Genomic DNA, 25,826 nt, shown 5'->3' with positions numbered 1-25,826 from the left:
GGCTGTTAATGTAGTAACAGCCACTGCTAAGTCTGAGAAAATTGCAAGTGACCACAAAGAGAAAAAGCTGGTATTTTTTCAATTGTTTTCAAAATCTGAAAGAGCACTTACTTATTCTGCTGCTGGAATTAATTCTCAGAGAGATACCAGCCCTTCTGATCACAAACTAGACTAGGGGTGGGTTGCTAAATGATGGTTATCAATATCGTAATATGAAAATGCCCTATGGTGCTGCTGCTCTCTACCACTGATAGCAGATTTCATAAACAAGCTGTACCCGTCTTCATTTGCTAAATAAATAAATTACATGCTGGAAAACAGTAATCACTTTTCTAACGGAATAACTTTCTTCATTCAGGTTCCCTGTATGTTGTATATTAATCATGAAGTGACAGCAACTAGAGGTAAAAAAACAGGTATCATTAACATGGTATCTGCAGTTAGCCAACAAACCTTAACTTTTATAGAATTATTTCTGGAATTATTTAGATGTAGAAGGAGCTATATTCAAAAGAGAAAAAAAAAACCCAAACCATATTCTGTTGATTATTTCTGTGAGTAATTTACAAAACAATTATATCTGCTAGATATTCAGGTTCAATCTGCCTTATCCAGATAAACAAAAAAGCTATTCCAATCAAAGCTTTTCAGCATCTTCATTCCTTCTGTGCAAAACCTGGCTGCAACAGTCTCAAGTCTCTGATTTTCCCTCAGAGTCTTTGCACACTCTGCTCAACATTAGTCACTTGTGGATCATTACACCTTTCTTCTTCCTTCATCTGAAAGAAGAAAAACTACCAAAAAGAAGGATCTGGTAAAAGAATATGAGATGTGAAGCCCCTACTTCCACTTCCCTGTCTGTTCCCAGTCTGTCTTAAGATTGTTGCAACCCTCCATCCAAACAGCAGCAGGGCTGCAGAGAAGCAGTTTGCAGAGCATAGGCTGGGACTGAGCAAAACACATGCAGAAGGAAAAAGACACAGCAGTCCTTGCTTCCTGTTTGCACTGCAGATTTTCTCACACTGATGTTATGACTCTGCATGTTTGTAGCTTAACACACAAACCCAAAAATACCCTGCTGCTGGAAGACACCGAGAGAATCAGACATTAGACAATGACTTCCATTGAAAAATCCTGTAGTGGTTTCAGCAGACGTTTCAGCACAAATAGCAACAGGAGGTACGTGTTGCCCTGATGTAATTACATCCTGCTACAGTCAAAAACTTAGGGCTAACTATGCTGAGACATTCGATGAACTCAAAACTTCTAAGTTATGTTTGATAAGAGAAAAAAAGAACATAATTTATTGACCTTTATCTACGTAAAGAAGAGAATTAGCCTGGACTCTTCGTTCAAGAATCAGTGGAAGCTGTCCGCAACTTGCACACGTCATGGCCTCACATCATGGGCAATTTCCCCACATCTTGGCCACAGGTTTTGCCAAATCAGAAAATCTGATTGGACTGCCACAGTTTCAGATATTTCTTCATATTCTTCATTTTCTACATTAGCACTTGACTTTCATGCATGTTAGAACACAGAGACAAACCTTTGAATGATGGGATAGAAAAGCAGAATAAAATAATTTAAAAGCTGACAATACTGTATTTCATTCAGGAATAAAGTCCACACAGAAGCAGCCTGTCAGTGAGTATTTTCAAAGCTGCATTTGGTTTTGTGAAGTGAGGAAGGTACAGAAGGTATCTCTCCGGCAACCTTTTAAGCTGCTACCTCCCACAAGGCATTTGCACAGGAATGTCTGGAAGAGAAGGCAGATTCAGTTGTAACATCCTGACTTTGGAAAACTTTCAGCTCCCATTTGCAGCTCCAAAATAGGCTACTTAGAAAAGACAGCAAGCATCCCTAACACTGCACTTCAATCAGAGGCTAGTCTGCCTACAGCAGTGAAACACATACCAGAAAACATGAAACACAAATGCCATGTTATTTTTAACACTGCACAAAACAAACAAAAATTAATAAATAGAATACTTGTTTCTAACAAAATGCCATATGGCTTAACAAAAAAAAGGAGTCCTCCTCATGTTAACCAAATTGCTTAGCCTGCCAAAAACTATTAAAAGGAAAAGAAGAAAAAGAAAACACACGGATCAGATATCCAAAGTGTCTGAAGTTTGAAAACATGGAAACTAAGTGTGCATACCCTAAGACAGGTCCTTCTGTGTGAACAAGCAAAGATCTTGTTTTAAATATTGCACAGCCAGCTGGGAATCCAAGCATGAAACTGTTCAACAGTCCTACGTGCCCTGCTTGGTGTGGGTGCCTTACCTCACTTCTCAGCAATTCCTCTGAGGCTGAAGCAGCACTGACCATCTCCAGAGAAAGACATCTGTCCAGCCCCACATTACTAGCAGGAGTTAAGAGGATCATGCAGCAAGAGAGATCCAGTATTTATTTTGGACCTCTGTAACCAAGCTGAAGCAATTGATTTAAAGCCATATCCACAAGCAACTGATTCCACAGTTGGCTACAATCCAAGAGCAAATTATCTGAAAGTTCCTGTGATTTTTCAAGGATTGTACTCATCAATGAGGAAAATGAAATGCAGGGTTTCACTCTGAAAAATCATCATGCAAACAAACACAGAAAGGTTCAGCTAAACAAAAAAGTTTCACAGAAAAACAGGGTAAATGGGTATTTGTCAATTTTTTTCCATGAGTATCTGTTTTCTAAACATCCAGGAATGGCAGTGTCAGGCATTTCGATCCCATGCAGCATATCCAGCCAAAAGCCAGTATTTGTTAGAACATGTCTATGAAAGGATAGTCAAGAGGAAACTGCAAGACATGCTGCACAGGGCCAGGAGGTAGTCCAGGATCACTAATATGGCCCCCAACTATGCCAAGCAGCTGTACCTGAAGTCCAGTCTGTAGGGGTCCAGAAACTGGTAACCCTTAACAGCTACAAGTTCTTCTAGTACTCTATAACTTGTACCGCAGACAGAAGGGCAGCAGGTCTTAAACAGCACAAAAAAACCCAAGTTCTGTGAAGCAAGTGTGAAAATAAATCTCTTCTGTGGATCAGAGGAGAGATTTGAGCCACAATTGACACTAGTGTCCTTTCTGCAGGAGACACGGATGCCAGCCGGACTGCAAAGCTCAGGTCTGCTTAGATCTGTGGTATGAACACAGATCAGACAGGCTCTGTTTCTGCTGCTGGTGAATTGGGAAGCTTGAGACTGCAACCATGGCAGGGACCAGATTTCCACTGGTGCCAGGGCAGAAAATCACGTCCTGCACCTCTCGCTATAACCACAGTCAGCTGCCAACACACATGGTACTGTCAGTGTAATGAGAATGCTGCAGAGCACACCTAAATTACACCATCCTTCAACATCTCACTCGTGAAGTTGTTCTCGAGGATCTGTCCCTGCTTCCTTGTCTCTCACCTCCCACTCATGGCATTGCAATTGGTGGAGCTGCAGGCACAGCTGCTGGCTCATGCTGCTCTAGATGCTCTCCTGCTGCCCACCTTCTCTCCAGCCACTTGGCACAGCCCACCCTGGGGCCCCACATCATGCACTGAAAGATGGGTGATAAAAGGACTTGCTGCCATGCAAGGGCACAGGGAAACAAATCCCAGGAGGCAGCATTCCTTCCCATGACTGGCTTTCCTGCAGGGTGAGTTGGCCTGCCACATCCCAGTAGTCGCAGCCTGCCCACTGCCAGGAGGGGCAACACTGATACGTCCTGCAAGGCCAGCAACACAACGTCCCTGTGCAACAACATTCAGTGTATTTCTTGCTCTAGTTCTAAATAACTCGGGACAAATTCAATTTGAAATGTAATAGAAAGGCATGAGGGAACGTATGTTTGCTTCAGCACAGCTGTGTATCCCAAGGCTCAAAGCAATGCTTCTGAATCTTCCTTTCTTTCTGCCCCAGACAACCCAGAGATCATCAGACTCTTCATCCAACTCGAGGTAATTTGGGCACATTTTCCCTTCATCTTCATATGTTAACAAGTACATAGCTTGAGCACACTTCTAGTATTCTACTTCAATAACTGCAATTACCTGTTCGGTTAACATACACAAAGTAACAGTCCCAGCTGTGGTGCTTTCCTTGCTCCAGATGACTGGGTTCACTTGTCTTCAAAGCCAGCATCCACAAGGACAAAATCTAATGATGTTGCAGTCATTACTTTTCATTAATAATCACATCCTTCAGTTAGTAAAAATGCTTCTCACATTCTAGGAAAACACTGGGGAAATTAAAACCCCAAACACCAAAGGGTAAAATAAGAGTGATCACGCAGGGACAAAGTCCAGATTACTGTCTGGAAAGAAATTACAGATATTTGCAAGAACAAAGCTTCCATTCTCCTCCAAAACACCTTAACACTTAGTAAGGAAATAATGGCAGACCTGGTAGTAGAGGTGTCTTCCAACCTTATTGATTCTATGAAATAACCTCTTGCAAGCTCTATATGAAGGTATGTCACCACCTAGTTCTTCATCTGAAATGCCAGGTTTATCACTTTCCTTCTGAGCTGCATGCTCATGTACACACAGAGGTGCAGAAGTGAAGTTATTGGTGACAGTGACACAGCATACACCTCTGTGCTGCTTTTCAAAGCAAAGCCCAGTGGGAAGCAAAGCTATGCTTTGTCACCAGGTGCCACCACAAACCAACCCTTTCTGAGCCACTTCCCGTACTGCCACTGACCCACAGTGGCTGCAGAGCTTTGAAGCCCTGCTGTAGGCAGAACTGAATGCTGTAGGGAGGAAATAAAAGCATCATGATCACATCCCACACACAGTAGCATGAAGCAAATCTTAAAATTTCAGCAAAAGTAGGGTTTTTGCAGTTCAACAAGGATAGATATCCTCTAGCCTATATTCATTCCTAAACTCTTGCTATCTGCTGCCTTGTACACTATGAATCCTGTTTCAGGAAATTCTCTAATATAAGACTTAGTATCTAACAGGACAAGGCTTCCACAACTACCCTGAAAGCTTGCCTGACAATGCCAAGACATTTGGCTAGGCATGTAATTCCCTTATGTGTAGACATATATCATTTCTAGCCATCCTCCCCAGAACAAATTAAAACCCTAACTTTCAGCCTTGTTGAAACAGGTTTTTCTACTATCAAGATTCTTTTCTTTCTACATTCCACTCAAGAATACTGTGAACGCTTTCCCCCCATCTCGGTTTCTGGGCATATCATTCAGTATGTCAGTCTCTGCACTTCCCACTCTTCTTCTGTTTGCTTGTCCCTCTGTGTCTGAGGAGCAGAGGACCAAACACACCATTACAGGTCAAAGCTGAAACAGAAAATCTCTGTAGTCGACCCACTCGCATCTGCCTGACTCCCATTCTCTACCCAATTCTTCTTAGCAGTGTTTCTGAGCCACCCTGCAAAGTCACTTCCTGAGCTAAGGTGCTTTGATGTCTTTTATTCTTCTGTTCTGGCTTATCTGTTAACTACTTAAATTGCTCACCACTCTGCTGATTTTACAGATCTTCATCACAGTCAGTGTTAGCACTATGGCTGTTTGCATCCTTGCATCTCAACCTATATTTCTTTAAACTCAAATCTCAGTTTACTTCCATTCTATATTTCTAATTCCACTCAGCCCTACTCACTGAGGGAGACACCTCTACAACCACATAAACAGATAACTTTACCCACTTACACAATTAGCTGTGGTGAACTCTAACAAAACAATACAGATGCTGGACATTCTGACATTCTGAAGAAGAACTGAAGGACTTTTGTTCCCAAATCTGTTGGGTAACAGAGGAAGACAACATTTTAAGAAAACTTTCATCTCTCAGGTGTCTTCATGACAAGCTTAATTCCCACCTTTTGTGCCTTGACCTCACCTTATCTACACAAAATACCTTGCATGACACTTCCTTGCCAGAGGACGATGGAGCACCTAAACTTAATAGAATGGTTTTGTAGCAGAAGTACAATAAATTTTCTCTTGTAATTCAAATTCTCAGGGCACAGAGAAAAGCACCTACCGAGAGAGCACTCATTAAACATGCCAGCAGAGCTTTATTCCTATTACTATACAGAAGCCTTGAACTATTTGCAAAAGATGAATGTTTTTGGTTTGAAGTAATTTGCTTTGAATTTGCTTTTTGAACTGAGGGGATGAGGTGCCAGGGGAAGAGAAATGAGAAAGGTTCAATATGTGCAAGAACTTTAGCAGTCCACACTGTGCTACAACCTTAGAGATGCTTAATGGAAGTGGATACTGCTGCCCATGCTCTCAGAACCACTGGGAGGCTGAGGGAAGGAAGGTCTCCCTCCTGGATTTTTCCATCTGTCCCGTCCTTCAGTTCCTGAAATTCTCAGATGTGTTGAGTGTACAGGGCACAAAGAATTGTCTTTGGAGCCTCATATTGTGCTGGTGCAGATCTTGAGAACAGCTCTAGGGTGACACAGCAGGCGAGCACAGAGGTGACTGCAGTGCTGACCCAGCACAGCCACCCACAGGCCACAGATCTACAGAGAGTCAAGCAGAAAGTGCAGGCCCTTGAACCTGGGGCATCGATCACAGGTCTGCTCCAAATGAAAAGAGGGTCTGGAGAAGAGAAAAGAAACCACTTAATTCCTAGGATCAGAACAAAAGCTTTAGTCCATCTGTTCACATGCTGACAGGACTCTGCCCTCATCCTGAGTGCACTGAGACCAAGCCTGTTTATTTTCCTGATGTAGTAACACTTTCAAGGGAGAAGAAATTAGAAACTTTCTGAGGACTACAGACTACTTTCTTTTATCTCTTAGCCTTAAAACAGGCAGATTTGGGAAGAGAATCTGATGTTCCTGTTGCCTAATAGAACTACAAATGAAAAGGTGAAGAGAGAAGACAAGGTATTTGTAGTAAGCCTTACAGTTATACAAAAACCTCATCCATCCAGTCATGAAAATTGTTCACTATTATGCAAACATGGATGTGTATGCAAAGTCCAGAAATGAAAAACCTGGAATATTTTACATAAAAGCCATGATAAAGGACAATAGCAACCAGCTGATCAGTGCCAGGAGCAGAAGAGGAAATGTCAGCAAAGCAAAACTTCCCCACACAACTATGAATGCTGGCCACAGAAGCAATGACAACACTTGTAGGTCCACAATGAAAACTAAGAATCTAAGTAAAGAAGAGCACTTAAGAAGACAAAAGGATACAATCACAAAACTACAGTAAATTATATGTATAGTTTAAAATAGGTAATTTGTAAGGACAGTGACAGTTCTGATTAACTTAGTGCAATAGGAAAGGCAGTAAAACTAAGGAATTGGCTACATACAACTCTAAGTACAACCCACTTTTAAGTATAGCTAATAATTTTACACTTACCCAATGTAGTTCTGGCTCATACTTAAGACCTTAATTTCTCTATTTACCAGGGTCCCAGATTTAACTTTTGGGTCCTAACTAGTCCCTTGAGAACTACCTTCTCTTTCATAATTTAGTCCCTATGATTGTCTGCACAGTGTTTTATGCAATGAAAACCTGCTTCTTAGTTGGGTCAGATGATTTGAATCCACAAAACTATATTGGGGGTTTTTTCTTTGTTTGTTTGAATTAAATGTCCCTCACCTCCCATACCCCTCTTCTATGTTCTCTGTTATACATAAATAAAACAAATATAAATAAAAATATAAATATAAAGCAGGTGCTATTTTAAGAGTAACAGAAGATACTGTTTAATCAGCACCTGGAGGGTCTAATGCCAAAGCCTGTGGGAAACAGTTCTCTCTCTATTCAGCATCTTCCTTAGTGTTAGTTCTGGACCAGACACAATTTACTCCTAACTCAGGTCTCCATTGTACTGGTCAGTGTCTGCTTTGTGTACGTGGCATGCTCAGGAAAGGAAATATTTCACATAGGCATCCATTATCCCTAAGCCTATTTCTTTGATTTTGCTCTCATCCATGCAATTTCTAACAGTGAGAAACACGAGCTGAAGAGAAAAAAACTATAACATTCAATACAGCCATTGCCTGCATCATTCTCTTTTAACTTCCCTTCTTTTTAGCACTTTTAAAATTCTTTCCCAGTTAATTTCTCTTACTCCTTTACTGAGTGTCCCCAGAAAAGCACAGATATGTAATGAAGTTGCCATAACAGATGTGAATTGTCTCCCTTTTTAATGGAACTTAAATTTATTCTGAAGAAGCTAATACATAGTTGGTGAAGAATGTGGATGTAGAAACATCCACAAGTCTTGCTACCTCCTTCTAGCACAGGGTTTTGTTCTCTTTTAAATAGCATACAGGAAGTAACTCAAAAGTTACTCCAAAGGAAGGAACTCATTGAAGCTGTTTTACTTATTCACATATATAAACGTCCCTCAGGCTAAAAAATCCCAAGAAACCACAGGAGTAGCATTTTTAGAGCACTTACTCAATCTCCTTAAATCTAAACGCTCACTAAAGGAGGTGCCCAGACATTGGTTAACCAGTCCTGAATAAAGCCTTCTACATCTGTTCATCACAGCAACTGGTTAATACAATACAGGCAGAAAAGACAAAGTCATTTTCATTAATATTCGCAGTGTTTGAATAAACCCAGGTTTGTCTCTGGGACAAACACTGTTCTCCAAAATCAAAAGTTTCTCCTGAATAATGATACAAAGAGCTGCATGTCTCATAAAGGAAAAAGCTATAGAGCAGTATCCAATAAAAGCAACCAACAATAACATTTATCTCTCTAAGAAAGACTGTCTTCTAGTATTTTTAATACTATCTATAGAGTAGAAAAGTAACTAACACATTAAATATATATACATTTTAGAATAATTTAATATAAATTATTCCTTTCATACCTCTTTATACCAGACTCAATTCACTGGATACATTTCAGATAAACACTTACTCATAACTAGCTCATAGCTTTAGCACACCTTATAAAACATTTCTGAATAAAAGAGCTTCTTATAATTTGCAGCTCTTGACTCCAGCAGCTTCTGAGACAACAAATGCCCATTGTTTCTCCTTCAATGATTTGTGCTTTTTAAAACAGGATAATCACTGTGACTGACCCAGCACTACCACAGGAGGGACTAAATTAACATTTTTCTTTCATAGCACAATAACCCAGTTGAACGAAATTCTGAGATTATTCTCATTCAGCCTTTTCAGACTAGATTTCTCAAGACGGCCTCCTATCAACGCATAAGCAGAGTCACTTCATTGTGTTGGCTGTCTCCAGACAGTGAAATTCTGCACCCCCAACCCAATGTCAGCCAAACACAACCGTCAAAGTCGTGCAGAAAGGAGGTTCCCTCCAACCACACTGAAAGCTGTTCATGAGCAAGAAGACAGACCTGGGAAACTGCTTGCAGAGGGACGACACAGGTTTCCCCTGCTTGTGTCCTGACCGTGCAGCTGCACATGCAGCCCTGAGCCAGGCACAGCAAGAGCCATCCTGTGCACAGGGTGCAGCCAGGGAAGAGACAACACTGCATATCAGGACCTCAAATACTGCTGCAGAAAAACCTTGCTTTATTGAACCCACATGTTTCCAAGCTAACAACTGATGGGCACATTTGGGTATCCAATGGACTGTGGCTTCTGAGATTTGAAGATATGCAGCCCAGCTCTGTCCTCCTGCCAGACCTCTTTCCTGGACCTGGGAAGACTGTGCCATGCAGAAACTCTGAATGAAAAGAAACTGCTTCTCCATGGGGTTTGAGCAGCAGCTGGCAGTCAAAAAGGGTTACTGCCAGGTGATTTTGGAAGCCTTTGCAAAAAACTTTCAATGAAGGGCAGTTATTTTTTTCTGGAGCAGGGCAGCAGACAGGAATGCAATACTGGACTGGAGCAAATCAACCCTTGTGCAGTCCCAAGGTTAACATGGTCCTTGGGGAAGACCACACACCTATAACTTGGTCACAGACCTTACAGAGGAACACCCTCCATTCTCCTCCTTTGGTGGAGAGAGGTCAGATGGGATTATGAGGACAGCATAATAACTGCAGTGCCTCCCCTCAGACACTCTCCCCACATCTGCACAAAAGCACACACTGCTCCCCTACAGGAACTCCACAAAAGCTGCTGTCCACACAAGGATGTGATTCTCCCAATGCACTGACCTCTGTGTGCAGCAGTGCTGCTGCCAGACCCAGAGCCAACCTTCCTGCCCTTTCCACTGCCTCCTGTTGAACACCACCTTTCCTCACAAATGCAGTTTATGAGAAAGTGACTGGGAGGCAACTATCCTAGAAGGAGTGGGGATGCAAAGACAAATGACAGAGTAAGTTCCTGACAGTATGGTTTTTGTCACAAAACAAAAGCACTTAATAATACAAGGAGCATCAGATCCCAACTGTAGCATTCAGCAGCTCTGACTCCTAAACGGTGATAGAGGGAAGGTGTCAAATGGATGCCAAATATTGAAATATCTTGGAATATTTCACCACATGATATAAAGAAAATTTAGAAGTGATGAACACATCTTTTAATGTCACAGTGCCTTTTTTTCTCAACTACTCTAAAGCTCTTTAACTTTGAGGCAGCTTTTGTCCTTTTTCTAACATAATAATTTATAATTCTAATCCACCCCAATAATTAAAGCAATTAAATTACTCTTTTACTAGGTGACTTGACAGAACTAGTTTAGTTCTTGAAAAGAATGGAAATTAAGTGAATATTTCTTTGATAGGTATTAACACAATTCATTACAAAGCACTTCTGTCAAGTTCAGTACCATAATTTATATAACTACTACTGTACTATTTAGGTTTGCAACCATTCAGAAGTACTTAAACACTTAAACAGAGCTCCAAGTTTCCACAAAGGACACATTCCAAAAGAAATCAGGTGAATTGTCAAAGAGAACATGACGAAAATTTATGTTGCTTTGACTAGCTTACTAGTTGTTTACTTAATCATAGGAAAATTTCCACTCATCAATCATCAGATAGGACATACTACACTATCTTCACTCCACAAAAGCTGTTACTCATGCATCTCCTTTCCACTTTTATTGTTTCCATTTCTTTCCAACTTCACCTTTGGTCTCTGTTCTGTCAGAATAGAGGAGGAAGCTGCAGGACCTAGTAGTAATAATCCTACATAAAGAAGGAAAATGAGAGAGGAAGGGAAAAATGAAAACTTAAAAATAAGATGTGAGGAGCTCTATCCAGCAGAACAGAGATATCAAAGAACCAGCAGACTCATTCTCAGGAGCACTACAAAGTACATAACTGTGATTCCTTCACTCCAGCCATGCTCCATTACAATAAACATAAGCTGCAGACGCTCTCTGGACATTTACCTCAGACACAGAAGACATTTTCAGTAGGAGACTTTTCAGACAGTAGCAGATAGAAATACAGGGGTGAGACGACAGGACCCTTTCCACAACACACTCCTAAAGAGTATCTTGGCTGCCACTGCAGCCACCTCTCCTCTTTCACTCTCTCACGGCCCCTGGTCTCCAAGTTTGTTTATTCGGAAATGACTGCTACCTCAAGTATGAAATGTCCTCAGCTTCTCACTTAAACAGGTGTTACTGAGGGGGAAGTGTTATGTGGCCTTTTTTCAGAAACAAGAGTATCAGAGGAGTCTGACAGGATACTCTGATCAGACGGGGCGACATACTGAGACTTTATTCTCCATTTATTTTTCAACAGTTAATCTTTATGAAAGAAGTTGTTTGCTAAATAGAATTAATATATCAGCTGCTGTGTCCCAGATCAGAGACAGATGCATGTTACAGCTTTTCTCAGCCAAGCAATAAGGACCCATGAACAACCACTTCTCTGGCAGTAGTAAAGGCTGTGATGTTTATCAGGGACACATACTGCACTCCTGCACTCGGTGACAGAATTAAAATGGTTTAAGAAGGTACCACCTCCAACCAGGATGTGATGATTGACCAAAAGGTGACTATATAGAACAGCTTAATACTCATTGCTCTCTCCATTAAGCTAAAAGTAACAGAGACACTAGAAACTCATCTCTTTTTCTTTGCCACTGAGGCTTGCTAAGAGCATGGCTGGCAGCCAGCCATTTTGGCCCAGATCCCCAGTGCAATTGCTTCCAACAGTGTAACCATCCACACATCCACACCGCTATTTCTGCCCTGAGCTGTGAATAACTGCACAGAACAGTGGGAATCAGCTAACCTGGGCATCAGCCAGTCCTCACCGGGTGTATACCCATGCAAGTAGGCTGACTTCACTGTTACATGCTCCCTTCAGTGTTTCCATGATTGGGGTCTCTCTTCTTGATATGCTCTTAGAGAAGTGGGCACAGAAAGGGAAGTTCAGAGGAAATACTTCCAACAGCTCCTTCAGCAGAAAGCAATACACTGGTAGAAGTCACTCTCACAGAAGGAACAGCCCAGTAATGCTTAGAGAACATCCAGTCAATTTAGGATTGAATGGTACTACAAAGTGTGTGTGGTATCTGCAACATATATAAAACCACAATTTAACCTGAAAATCAGAAAGAGCACCAACATGTGCCTGAATATCCTCCCACTGCAGTACAGCAGCTCAAAGTTGTGCATTACCTCATAGTGCCCAGATCCATCAATGTCCAATGCCACACAAAGTACTGCTTCAAGAATGGAACCAGAGAAGGGAATGCATTCTGGAACCACGGGCACAAGTGATAAGGAGTGTGGCTATGCTTGACCTGGTTCTGTTCCATGGCAAGGAAACATGAGTTTTTATGCTATTTTCTCTTGACTAAGCACAGTACTCTTCTGCTGAGCAGTCTTGGATGAGAATTCTGCAATTCTACGCTTAGCAGTTTACAAAGAACAAAGGGTTTTTTTAAATCCTTTTGCTAATAGCACATACAAGAAATAGGAAAAACTGAAATTCAGGTCCCCAGGAAGAAGTTAAAGAAAAGCAAAACACTACCAATGGCCATCATTAATACAACATTATGATTCACAGATGAAAAATAGAAAAAGGAAAGTCAAACCAGAGCATAAAAAAGGTCTAGTAGATAAGTTGCCTTCTGGATATCACAGGTACAGAATTTTCCAAGACAGTAGGTGCATGAAAAATACCCCAATATTTTGGAAGCAAATCCTGACTCATTCCATATCAAAGGGGCTCCCAATCAGAAAATGCCTGAAGCATCAAAGCAAATTTCTGAACATTTTAAGTTAGAAAAGATCTCAGAGTAGCTAGTATAAGCATGCTCAATCCAAACAAGTAAAGGGAACAGTGTGAACAGAGGACAGAATTGCTTTGCTTTGGGGGTGGCATGATTAATTGTTTCGACCAAAGTAAAAATTATCCCAGCAAATTTTTAAAGGAATTCAGAGAAGTCATAATAAGAGAAGACAGAGCCCCAAATGATCACAGCACTCTGTGAACTGAATTGCTGCTGTATTGTTTCTACAGACCAGTGCACTGATCCACCACAGTGAAGGTTTCCTCTCTCAAAAAGCTTTACAAGTCGCCTTTGTAAACTTAAGTGTTACCATCTGAGTTATCCAATAAACAGCGTGAAAAGATAATCTGATTTAATGACTCAAGAGTGGGCACAAGATTAAAGTTTTCTGTCCCACATTTTTACAGTCATGACTGCAAAAGTCACATTGGAGCTTTCATAAATGTCAGTTTCAAGCTTTGACACAAAAATAAATACAGATGTCATTTGCTACAAATGTAGTAATGGATTATGAAGTGATGAGCACATATGTGAGAAAAAGCTAATTATATGAGTTACACTGATAGTTTAAGGCTGCAGGCTCAAAGTATTTTCATCCTCTTTACTACTTTTGATACGCAAGATTTCTTTAGATCATTTCTAAGTACCAGTGTAGCACAGCTTGAGTAGAACCGCAACATGTTGCCAATGGCAACAGCAGCGGTTTCACATGTTTATTTCACTAGAACATGTTTCAGCTCGGCACTCTCCAGCTGGACTTGGATAATGGGTCGGACTTCATAGGTGTCATGGAATTCCCACTGCCTTCAGCAGTACTGCACCGGCTCCTACTGACAGAAAGTCTACTCTGATTGCTGCTGTGTTTTCAAGTAAAAATTGTAGAGATGACATTGCCCTTCCTGGAAAAGCATTCCCACACTGCAGAGACAACCCACACGAAGGCACACAGACGTGTTTGATGCAGGACAAGCACCATACCTCATTCCTTCTGTCGATCTGTTCTGGTAGTTGCGGTACAGCTGGGGGACGCCCAGCATGGCCTCAGTGAACACAGCAAGGAAGCCCAGCGTTTCCACAAACAGGGAGGAGTCCAGCCACAGGTAAGTGATGTAACCAGTCACACCAGTGAAAGTGAGGACGCACTGCACGTAGTCTGTAAACTTGCTCCAATGCCAAAAGTAGTTCAAGTCAAAATCTGCAACAGAACAGGAATGCAAGAAGAATGAAATATGTTTTCCCAACCAACTCAAAGTCAGTCAGGGTGGAATTGAGAACTGGGAAGAATGAGGGAGCCACAGGCTTTGGTGGAAGGGGTTAGAAGAAAATGAGGGATAGGATTAAAAAAACAAAACCAAACCAACCAACCAAACACACACATTCGCAATCATCCCCCCACCAAAAAAATCCCCACAAAAACAACAAGAAAAATAAAGAATAGTCCTGATGTCAAAAACAGTTTTTGGGGGGTGTTTGATAAAGAAACAAGAAGACAAAGGCTTGCAAGACAATAAAGTATTTACAAAGATAACTTTTCAAAAGGAAGCGTTTCAAACATACCTTCCTATACCAAACATGAAGGACTCTGGATATTGCTGTAGTGGGGCTGGCATAGGAAATGTTTCACAAAAACTTTCCAATACTAATAACAGGCCCCAAGCATCACAGTGCAAGCATTCTTTCTCTTAGGTCATTATCTCTGCCTTCCAAGTGCTTCAATCCAAGCTGCTTAAGAAGGTCACCTAAAGTCCACCACAGCTCTGCTCCCTGGTGCAGTGCAGCTGCCTGTGGTGAAGGGCAATATGCCAGTGCAGCTGCTACAGCTTTACTGAGACAGGTACAAGACTGAGGCAAGATTCTCCCTGGAAAAAAAGCCTCTCACAGATATCACCACTTTCACTCCTAGGACAAAACTTTGCTCCTGCCTTTGCCAGAACCAAGGAGTGCAGGTTGAGTGCCCATTTCTGTATCTGTCACAATAAAAAGCTCAGCCACAAAACACAACATCCCCTCTTGAAGGAAGGCAAGAAGGAAGGAACCAACCATGGCATTTGCTTGGCACAATAAAATGTATCACTGGAAGACATGTAGCTGTTTTACTGATGAATAAGAAAATACACAACCCCATAGAGATTTACCATATAGCAATGTAACGAATTTATTTTTAACAAAAATGCTACAATAACTGTTGGTTAGCAGGTGCTGTTCCTGCCTTCCTTTGATAGAAGCCCCTACTTCAGACCAACTGGACTCTCTGAACTACCAAGATGATGAACTATTGTCCTAACAGGGATATTACAATCAGCCCAAAGCCGTGCAACACACAGCACATCACTAGAAGATTTCTGTTGCTGCCACTTCAGAAGCAGTCAGAAAGCTACAGAAATAGTCCCACTGCTAACTCAAGCAAGGAAGACATTGACCTCCACTGACTAACACTAACAGAAAATTCAGTGAGATGGGAATATAGGCACTTAGCTGCCTCAGGATACATACACACACCAAGTAATGATTTTATTTTCTGCATCTCTTCATATCAGTATCTCTTCGTATCAGTATCAGTCTGACCCTCAGACACCCTTTATTAACTATTCTCTTCTTAGTACTTGGCAAATCCACATCTCCAGGACACCTCCTGACTGCACCCAGCTGAATAAATTTATTTTGCCACCCAAAGAAGAAGGCACAACTGGCCAGGAGCCATACCCAACCTGCAGCATTGTCAGCCATCACCCAGAATTGAATTAAATGGCCTGGAGCAAAACCACTGTCAATGTAAATGTTGACTTTCAGTATTTTATGGTAGTGGCTCCTCAGCCTCAAAATTCAGGGACACAAGACTAAATAAAAGTTAGACTCAGTGCTAGCACACCCCAAACCACATGAGCCTCATGCATTTCTTCTTGTGAAGGCTTCCCTTTTTGGAGATGAAGGGCCCATGGTCCTTCATTCATTAAACCAGTTGTCACATCTGCCCTACATACACTGTGTTTTTCCTCTTGTGTTCTCCACATGCTCAAGGATCCTTTTTAAAATACCTATCCCTGGACACCAAATCCTAATTTCCCAAGTTCATTTTCATAACAAAAATCAAAGAACTAAAACTACATGGAAGGACTAGTTTAGGAAATTCATGAAACCCAGTAAGTCAATATTCCCACAGCTATTGTGAGGCAAGCTACAAAATCCATGGATCCATGCAAACACTTGAGAATAGATGAGAAAAACACTGTGTGAAACAGGATTTCAGCTGAAGCAGGAGAACTAATTACTAGCACAGAGATTCTCTTTTGCTCAAAACTATCATGATGCTAGATAATCTCCATTTCACTGTAGTAGTTTAAAAGTTCTGGTTTCTGCTATAAATTTTGCTTGGTAATATAGTTAAGAAAGAAGGGAAGAAGGGAAGAGAAGACAAAAGAGATAAGAGCAATCATAACCTTAGGTAATAGTTTTGCAGAAAAACATCTGAGTTATTGTAAAAACAACCCAATATATAATCACTAATTGCTCTACTTAACAGATGTATTCTCCAGATGCAGAAGTCTATTTTAGGACACTGTATATGACCACACTCTGCATTACAAAAAAAAAATAGAGAACAACACCTGACTTTCCATAAGAGTTGTAAGTTTTTTAGCCCTTATTTGAACTGCTAAAATGTTTTGCCACATGATTGCTTCTTTTTAACCAAGGACAAAGTTTATTTTCTTTGACAAATGGCTTCAAAAATTCAGAGGGAAAAAAGTCACACACCCATCATGTCAAGATCTGGAAATAAACTGTGACTCATTTTTCCAACTGGCTCCCTTCTCAAGGGGGTCCAAACACATTCTGTAATGGGAGGGATATTTTATTCAAGAAAAAAATTTTGATTGTGCTGAATACAGTGACAGGTATATGCAAAAAAAAAAAAAAAAACAAAAACCTTTTCAATGCTTAAAAAAAGTAATTTTCAAAACAGAACAAAATTTATGTATGCAAACCAGTCCTATCCCAACCAGTGCCCCAGACCACATCATCTGAGAATGGAACAAAGTTATACATATTATTGCAAGCATTATTCATGTTTGAAGAAAAGTATGAATAATAAGTATCACATTGGGATTTTTGCCTCCCCATCATCTCTTTTCCTTAGAAGGACAAAACAAGAAATCCCACTGTACCACCATTTATTTCTAGCAAATGTCTTAAAAACTGTCTAAGTTAAATGTGGATGCATATCTTTCTACTCCCTGAAATGGGAAGGCACTGCCTGCACAGCACACTCCATTCTGCCCAGTGAGAAATCCCTGACATGGGTTTGTAACCACACTCAGCTAATGCAGTTCAACCAGTAACTCCCAGTCACTAAAACATCCTGTGTGGATCAGAATTGGCATTACTGCGGTGAAAGGTACTGTATTTTATTACCCATGGCTGAGCTCTTTAAACCACTCAGTGAGCTGAATTTTAAGTATGTTAATCCATTGATAGATGAGATATTTATGTTGGAAAATCCTATTAACGCTGGGGGAAGGAGCAGCTCAGTAGGTTTTTTGTGCACTGACTGGAGAAAACTACACAGCTTGAGGGTGAAGAAGGATGAGATTAAAAGATCTCCTCTGGGAGGCACTTTGCATGTCATATATGAAAAATGTAAAGCAGGCAGAGACAGCATTGTAAATAACAATGGTTATTACCAGTCGGGCCAAAATGCAAGTAGTAAATTCAAGATTCTGGTGTGGGATAGACGCCAAGTGACACAAAGAAGAGTCCACAGGATCAACTTTCAAGTGAGGATGACACAGAGGTCCAAACAGTTACATTATTTTTAGTCAAGAAACATTTTATACCAAGCCAGCTACCATGCTAGTTCCTTTTGGGAAAGTGAAGCTAAGACTTTGACATCCTAAAAATTATTTACTGTAGCTCTCAATTTCTCTTACTAGTTGCATCTTATTTTGTGTCTTGACCTTTCTAATTCTGTACCTACATCCTTGCACTACATTCACTTACACTTATCCTTAGACATTTGACCCAGCTCCTCCTTTTTGGTTGGTTCCTTCCTAGTTTTGAGGTCAAGGAAAAGCTTGCAATTTCCACTGGCTGTCTTTGCATTTGAGCCCTTTGTATAGCTTTGACAAGGAAATAAACTCTTTTATTCTTACAAAGGCTGCTGGTTTTACCCTCTCTCCCACTCTTTATGAACGCCATTACATCACAATCACTCACCCAAACTGCCTCCCATAATTAAACTCTTGACCTCCTGTATGAAAAACACTGCTCACTAACTCCTCCTAAGAGCATGCTGAGCAGACAGTCTCTACCCCTGAGTGCCCTTCCAAACAGATGACTCAGTAGTTAATCCTCTATCCCTTGGTACACAGCTAACTCTTATGTTTTGTGAGACTGTGGTGCTGTTCAAAGGACATCCAATTTCGGTCATCTGGCTGACCTGTTCCTGCCACACGATCAAAGGAGTCCAGCCCGAGCAGTCAGATGTCCAATGTTTCTCTCAACAACACTGCAATCCAAAACCTGGCTTAGATGCTGTGAAAGAGCCTGATAACAGTAATATATCCAACCTGGAACAGTTAAAAAATGCAGTCGTGGCTGGTAATTATTTCAGGTTATTATCCATGGTCTGTTTCCTATAAAATGTATACACTTTGAAGATGCAGGAGACAAAACCTGCAACTGTCTGTGCTGCCTGTGGGTCTCAGCCACTGGGCTACAGTACAACACTCTCCCCTTCATTTGCTCTTCTGCTCTCCAGAACTCATGGTCTCTGCTGTAAAAGGGGTTCAGCTCTGAGCCGCAGGCAAATATGATGCTGCTCCTCATCCCAGCTTGGCAACTAGGGCAACTCTTTGGACAGCTGGAAGATGCAGACTTGTATCCCACGGTGACAAGAGAAATTAACTCAGCTTAGAGCAATGAGTGCTCTAAGCTACACATAGGTCCTGCACTCAGCAGTGGCATCTTAAAAATAAATTTTGCCACATTCTCTAAAGAGGACTTGCAAGGCACCTGCCACAAGAGGCTAGGCCCAGGCAGTGGATTCTGAAAAGGAGACTATTACACTCACAGCTCTTCAGCTGCAGCAAATCATCAGACATTTGCCTCAGGCATTATCTGTCTCCCTAGCAATCCTGATTTCAGCTCTCTCATCTAAAAAGAGCAGCAGGGTTGCAGAGAAGCATGCTGGCTAGCACTCCTCACCTTGCTCATTCTGAGCAGCTCCCAGTCAGAACATGGGCTTCCCTATGCTCTGCTCTGAAACCCCACAGGGCACCCAAGAAGTAACTGGGGTGACAAGGGCAGTAAAACAATGCATGACTGTCACTGGGTGATCCAAAACTTTTCCTCTCACTCTCATCATCCACATATCCAGCTAGGGTATTTCCTTCCAGAAAGAAGAAAGGAAGCAGCATCACAGACAGACAGTGAGAACTGATACATTTAGATTTTCTTTCCTCCTTTTTTAAGAACTGACAGAAACCTGCAAATGCTGTCTGAAGCTAGCATTTCTTTTACACTCACTGGGGCTGAGAAAAGACTTGTTATCTTTCACTCATGGTACAAAAGAGAAGAAAGGAGAGCTTAGCACGAAAAACTTTTGTCTCTAATCCAAACCACTGTCTTTTTGGAAGGATGTTGTCTATGAACAAGCAATGCTCTTCATCTCCATTTCTTCAGGCCCATGACTTAGGAGTTTCTCAAACTCTGAGTCCCTTTTAGTATCTGCTCAGCCCTGTCAATGCACTACCTCAGCATCTCTCAAACATTCCCTTCTATCTGGTCTTCACACTGACCTGTACCCAAACATTGTCATTTTTTCCTCTCTAGCACATGCAAGATGGGAGGAAAACATTCTGGAGGGTCTTGAAACTTTTCTGAAAATATCAACCCAGCCTATACCAAACAAATTACTGTCTTTCAATGAAATCCATTTTTGACATCCCTTGGGTCGTACAGTGCCTTCTCTTGGCCACATCTAGACTAATGTCAGTTCACTAAAGCCACTCCTCTTAGTATCTGACTCTTCCTAAAGGCCCAGTATGAGTCCTCTAGTCAACAAAAAGTAACCAGCAGATTTTCGTGTGAGAGGGAGGAAAATGTCAAATCTTAATCACATAAAAAAAAGGCTGAAAGTCTGACCCACACAAACCTTGAAGATTCGTACTTTTATTTTTAAAGAATTTTTGTTTTTAAAAGCTCAATGGAGCTTTCAGTACTTGATGGGGGACAGAACATCTGAGATTAGACGTTCAAGTCTGATGAAACCTCCACATCAACATTATCCCTATCTCCCCTCAGTCATCTTTTCTAGTTTGAAGGCAAGTACTTGCCTTGGTTTTCTTTGCCTTATTTTATGTAGCTTCACAATCTTCTAAAATCTTCTGTGCCAGGTCTCTGTTTTGTCACATCAGGTTCATGTTTTTTACCTCCCATCAGGATTATTACCCACTCTTCTTCCTCCTTCTCAGAAAAACTACACAAAAGTGGGCTGACATTTTTTCAGCACTATCCTGCCCATCCAGGGCTTCTCAGTCATATTCCATACTGTCCCCCAGCACACACGTACAAGCATCAGTAACTGCTCTATCTCCCCACTTTGGGTCCTGCAGGGTCCACTCTGCCTCCTCACCAAAGGTAATTAGCAATTGCATGGTTAAGAAACACATGTGAATTACAACTGCTTCAGAAAAATCTGACACAGATGCACCAGTACATATGAAAAAGTCAAACGATCTACACTCTATTTCTTAATACCTTGCCTTCCCCATTACTGTGCTATTTCCCTGATTTTACAGGGAAATTTTTTATTTTTGGTTTAAGGCAACCTTTGAATACCACTTAGCACAGTGGTCCTCACCACAGATAATTAGCAAAAACACCTATCTTGACCATTCTGTGACCTTTAAAGAGCAGCAATTTAAAAGTTACAATTTATTCTGAAAGTTTTACCCCTGCTGCTAACAACACACATGACAATAGGAATAAAAAGCTAAATCAAAATATTCATACCCTGGGCACCTTCTGTGTAGCTGACAGCCTTTGCCATGCTATCTGCAGTGCAATTTGCTTTGTACACAGCTTCAGTTTATGGGAGTCTCACAGTGAAGAAGAAAAAAAAATTAGAAAAAAATGCAGTTATATAAACCCATAAAATTAGGTTGACCTTTAACTCCTCTTTGAGAATGTCTTACAAAAGGATGCAGAATTGTTTACATCAGTTGTGCTGCACTGATACCAGCCCTGTCAACACTTTAATTTGTGTGTTTATACCTAAATATGCCTGCATACACACGCATACCTCCTCCTCAGAGCACTGCTGATGTTATAAGCATGAAAAATAAAGAAAAATTCTAAAAGCAAGTAGGGAAGAACAAAGATTGTTTGTTCTAATACAGAGGAAGTTTGAGCAAGAATGGTATCTGTGAACAAGGTTCTAACTCATAAATTGGGCTCATAAATTGCTGGTGAATGCCAGCTGAGCTGGGAAATCCTCATGGAGCAGTACAGCTCAGCTCAGCCATCTCTGAATATCACTGTAGATTGAGTGTAACCAACTTGGAGAGTAAGCAAACTCCTACCTCCGTCCCTTCAACAAAAAGCGTGCAGAAGAGTACTCTGGATTTCTCTTCCAAAGCAAGGACATTTCTTGGGGTTCTCCACGTGGAAGATGCTTTTGAGGCAATCTTGCAGCATGCAACCATGCAACCCCCCCTACCACTGCACCTTGTGCAACATATGCTAACCAAATTCTTTCCTTCCCAAGTCCAGCTGAGAAAAAACACTGGGTCTCTACTCTTGGTGTACTAGTAGGCCAGACTAAGATTAGGAGACAAAAAAAAGACAACAACCACCATACATGTGCCAATATTGCTAGAAGAGCAGGGCACTTAACTTAAATCTAGATACATCTAAATCAAGGTCCTTACAGCACTGTATTTCCCCTGTAAAGACTGGCTTCCCCAGTAGCATCACTACTGCAACTCCCTACTGTGTTACTGCTACTCTTGCCTGTTCAGTATAGAAGTCTCTCTCCTTTCTATTCCAATGTATTGACTGTTCTTCTTAGTCACTGTGTCCATGAGATTGTCTCAACAGTAGGCAAAAGCAGCAATTAGCTGACTTATGACCAATGAAGGAAAAAAGCCTAGTAACTTGGCAGATCATGGGGCTTGGAAAGCCACCGGAATAAGACAGCTGTGGCCCAAAGGATTCAGTGCTACAGAAATATGATCTGTGTTTGAAAGGTGGAGTGAAAGCAGCATGAACAGCTTTAGAAGCCATGTGACTCAGAATGAGCATGGACCTCAGGAGGAAATCCTTCTCTAAAGTTGCAGCAGTGGCAGTGAAATGGGAAGCCCAGGGAATGCCACAGCAGAGTTTTGATGACTCTGAGCAGCCTCTGCTTTCACTACAAATACTCCTGATTCTGCTCACCTCCTACACTAGAAGCATCAAAAACCCCAGAGCAAGTCAAACTAAAGAAGTGCCCCAAGCCTTCACTCGCAAGAAGTGAAGTCAGGCCTTTGCTCCCAACTGCACCAATGATGGAGGTGGAAGGTAAGAGATAAGCTTCCTCTTCTTCTGGCCAGATACGCCTTCCTATGCTAACTATAGAAAGAGACTTCTTTTTCTGACAGCAAGATAAGCAGGGATGATGAGAATGTCACAGCAAGGAGAACATGTAGTACTAAGTTTCTATTTTTACAATTTTAACAATATTTTACACTATCATCTTCACCATTTATTGAAGATATCACCCACAGCCCTAGCAGGCAGTACACAAAGGCCTCCAAAAAAGACTAAAATGGAGTAAATTGCGCACTGCAGAACAGGTAGCCTTGACTCTGAAATTCATGTAGTAGTGAGTTATAAATTCTATATGAAAACAGTTTAATTTATTTTGAATAGCACTGAAACTTATTCTTTGCAGTTTAAGTCTCAGAAGATATCAAGACTACTGTAATTTTAGAAACAATATGCCCTTTCTTGTTTAAAGACTGTAATTAAAGAAATGAATAAACTTCTTCTAAACATTACAAAACCAAGCTGTGCATTAGACCAGATGCAGTTTGACTCAGATTCCACCATGCCAGAGATTACAATGCCAGGTTGCATGTATAATGCAGCAAGTTTCTCCCAGAAACTCTGCAAGTAACTGCCAGTTAAGACTTTACCAACTTTTGAACTGCAAAACCTCCATCCCTGCAGTGTCCCCTCACAACCATTAAACCAAAACTCATTCTATTTACAAGTCTGCACAGATCTAAATTACTGTATACGGACACCAAACAGCAAGAATTTCCACTGCACTAGCAGTAGGAATTTACAGGATGGGAGACCAGTAGAGAGTTTCATTTGAGTCTTGCAGACTGCCTTACTGATTACAGCATTTGTAACCGGAGCAGCCAAGTGAGACAGAGCTTCCCTGAAACAGAATTTCCCCTTCAACTTCTCAGCTGTCTAGTTTGACCAGAGATAAATCCCTGTTTTGACAAGAGCAGTGGTTTTTATGCAAGGTGCACTTCTGAATACCACATTTTCTGAACACCTTGTGCCTGCAGTTCTATGCTCCAAAGCTAACAAACTTTCAAGACATAGAACAAAAGGGAGTTGATTTAAGTAACTGGCTCTGTTATGGAGAGTTTGGTGGTGACATAGGTGTGCATTCACAAATTGTTCACATTTCCCAGCAGAAGTTTAAGCTCCTCTTATGCCCCTCAATCTCTAACAGAATAACTCTTAAGCTCCCTGAAGCATCTCCCACTGAAGCCACAAAATGTGTGCTTTTTCTTTCTTTTTTAAAGATTTTACATACACCAAAAAAGAACAAGCCCACATTTTAAGCAAGATTGGTTCCCTTATTTGGTTCAAAACATAATCCCACAAACTGTTCTGTCAGTACAAGTGAGGGGGCAAGAACAAGTGGGGGGAAAAAGAGGATTAAGAATATTTTCAGCATTGCTGCTAAGCATCCTGGCATCCAGTCGTTGCTAAAGGCAAAAGACTTTGTCTGTTATGCCCCTTTACAAGTATTTTTACTTTTAAAAAGGACAACAAAAAACCTCCAAACCAAAACAGGCAGAAGAGAGTGCACAGGAAGTGTTCACCAGAGAGATGACTTTGCCACCACAGGGCACCATCCCTTTATCCCTGGCCAACCGATTCTGGGATTTGCCCTCCACTGCTCTTGTCCCTTCCATATTGTGTACTCAGGAGTGCAGAGGATGTGGAGAATGATGACAGGTGAACCATAAACAGTGAGCTGCAAACAACAATCCTATCCACAAAATCCTCATTACATTTCTGAGTTCTGCTGTGAAAAAATAGTGAATTTCTTTAGAGTGATCAGTTCTTTAACATCTACTGTACACAAAAATTAAATTAGGAACTTGTGTACAAGACTATTTTAAGCCACCTCCATATTAAGTTTGCTCTATTCCCTAAGTGCAGCTACTTGTACTACTCCAACCTACTCTCAACAGGGGGTGAAGAAAGGCATTAGGGAGTAAATAACATCTCTGAAGACACAGTAAAAAATCTAAAACAAAAGACATTTTCTTAAAATAACTGCTCCTGATTTTTACATGCCAAGGGGTGCAAAGAAAGGGCAGCAGTGGAAAACACTGACATAAGCAAGGAGTCACTGCAAGTTTGCCATGGTTTGTATAAATGGACCAAAAAAATGAGGGTGACAAGGAGAATTTCAAGACCAGCAACTGTTTTTTTCCAAAGGCTATGCAAACTGGAGATAGGGAGGGGAAAAAATTTACCTAGCAACCACTGCAGTTTGTGACACAAAGCAATCTACTAAAAAGCCACTTTAAGAAAGGAGAGGATGGCATAATTTTTATTAGCAAAGAGATAAATGTCAAGTTTTAAAGATTAGCTACACGCACATGCACACACAAAAAACCGCAGCAAACTTGCAAGAGCTACTGAAGTGTGTGTAACACCAAAACAATCTATGTATTTTAGAAACAGCAGCACTGGTCCAGATTTTGATGGGAAAAAAATCCTGACACTCCTACCTTAGGCAAAGAAACAGAGATGTTCTGAACATTTAAAATGTTCTATCTCTCAAATTATTTTCAGACTTCTGAGTTGCAATGGGTAATAGTAAAAAAAATAGCTTTAAGCAGCTTTTAAAAATAAAAAATGTTTCCATGAAATACTCAGGATCTGTCTTCCTTTCACAGATTTCTATTTCTCCATGGAATTGGTCAGGATGAACAAGACCCTTTTTTGTAAACGCACAGTGCCAAGTAAAAATAAATGTGTCAGAACTGAATTCTGGGATTTGGATTCTTTCCCCCACCCATGGGAGGGGACATAGGATCCTGATGCAGAGATGTAATGCATACTGATCACAGAGCAGAGCAAAGAGAAAGTAGGACACATAATAAATGCATCTGAAAGGAGACCTTCATAACTTCAGGAATAATGATGGTACACAGTTGTCCCCTCCACATGGTGGGAAAAATGCTGCTTACTAGTAATCCAAGTGTTTGGAGGGAGACTGTGTACACCCTGCCCCTCACCATAAATTCACAATTCACCAAAAATAACACCTTTTCTGCTGCTGATTTGAGACGACAGAGGAAGCAGCTTCTCACAAAGAGCTAAGTTACATCCTTTCTTCTCAACCTCACTCAGTGCTATGTCACCTCCTCCTACAGACAGAGACTGCACACCATTCTCTTAGTTA

General features: G+C 41.1%; 1 protein-coding gene across 2 annotated transcripts in view; it reads right to left on the bottom strand.

The window, feature by feature from the left end:
• Window positions 1-25,826, bottom strand: part of SLC66A2 (solute carrier family 66 member 2) — a 62,912-nt gene that overhangs the window by 7,539 nt on the left and 29,547 nt on the right. For both annotated transcript variants that reach the window (XM_014877647.2, XM_014877639.2), the window contains one exon: window positions 14,099-14,315. In XM_014877647.2, the coding sequence (XP_014733133.2) occupies window positions 14,099-14,315 (217 nt within the window). The remainder of the gene's footprint in view (window positions 1-14,098; window positions 14,316-25,826) is intronic.

Source organism: Sturnus vulgaris, chromosome 1 (genome assembly GCF_052056855.1).
Source record: "Sturnus vulgaris isolate bStuVul1 chromosome 1, bStuVul1.hap1, whole genome shotgun sequence".
In the NCBI taxonomy this organism is placed as follows: Eukaryota; Metazoa; Chordata; class Aves; order Passeriformes; family Sturnidae; genus Sturnus; species Sturnus vulgaris.
The sequence above is the reverse complement of the archived record's forward strand: the minus strand, read 5'-3'. Positions and strand labels throughout refer to the sequence as shown.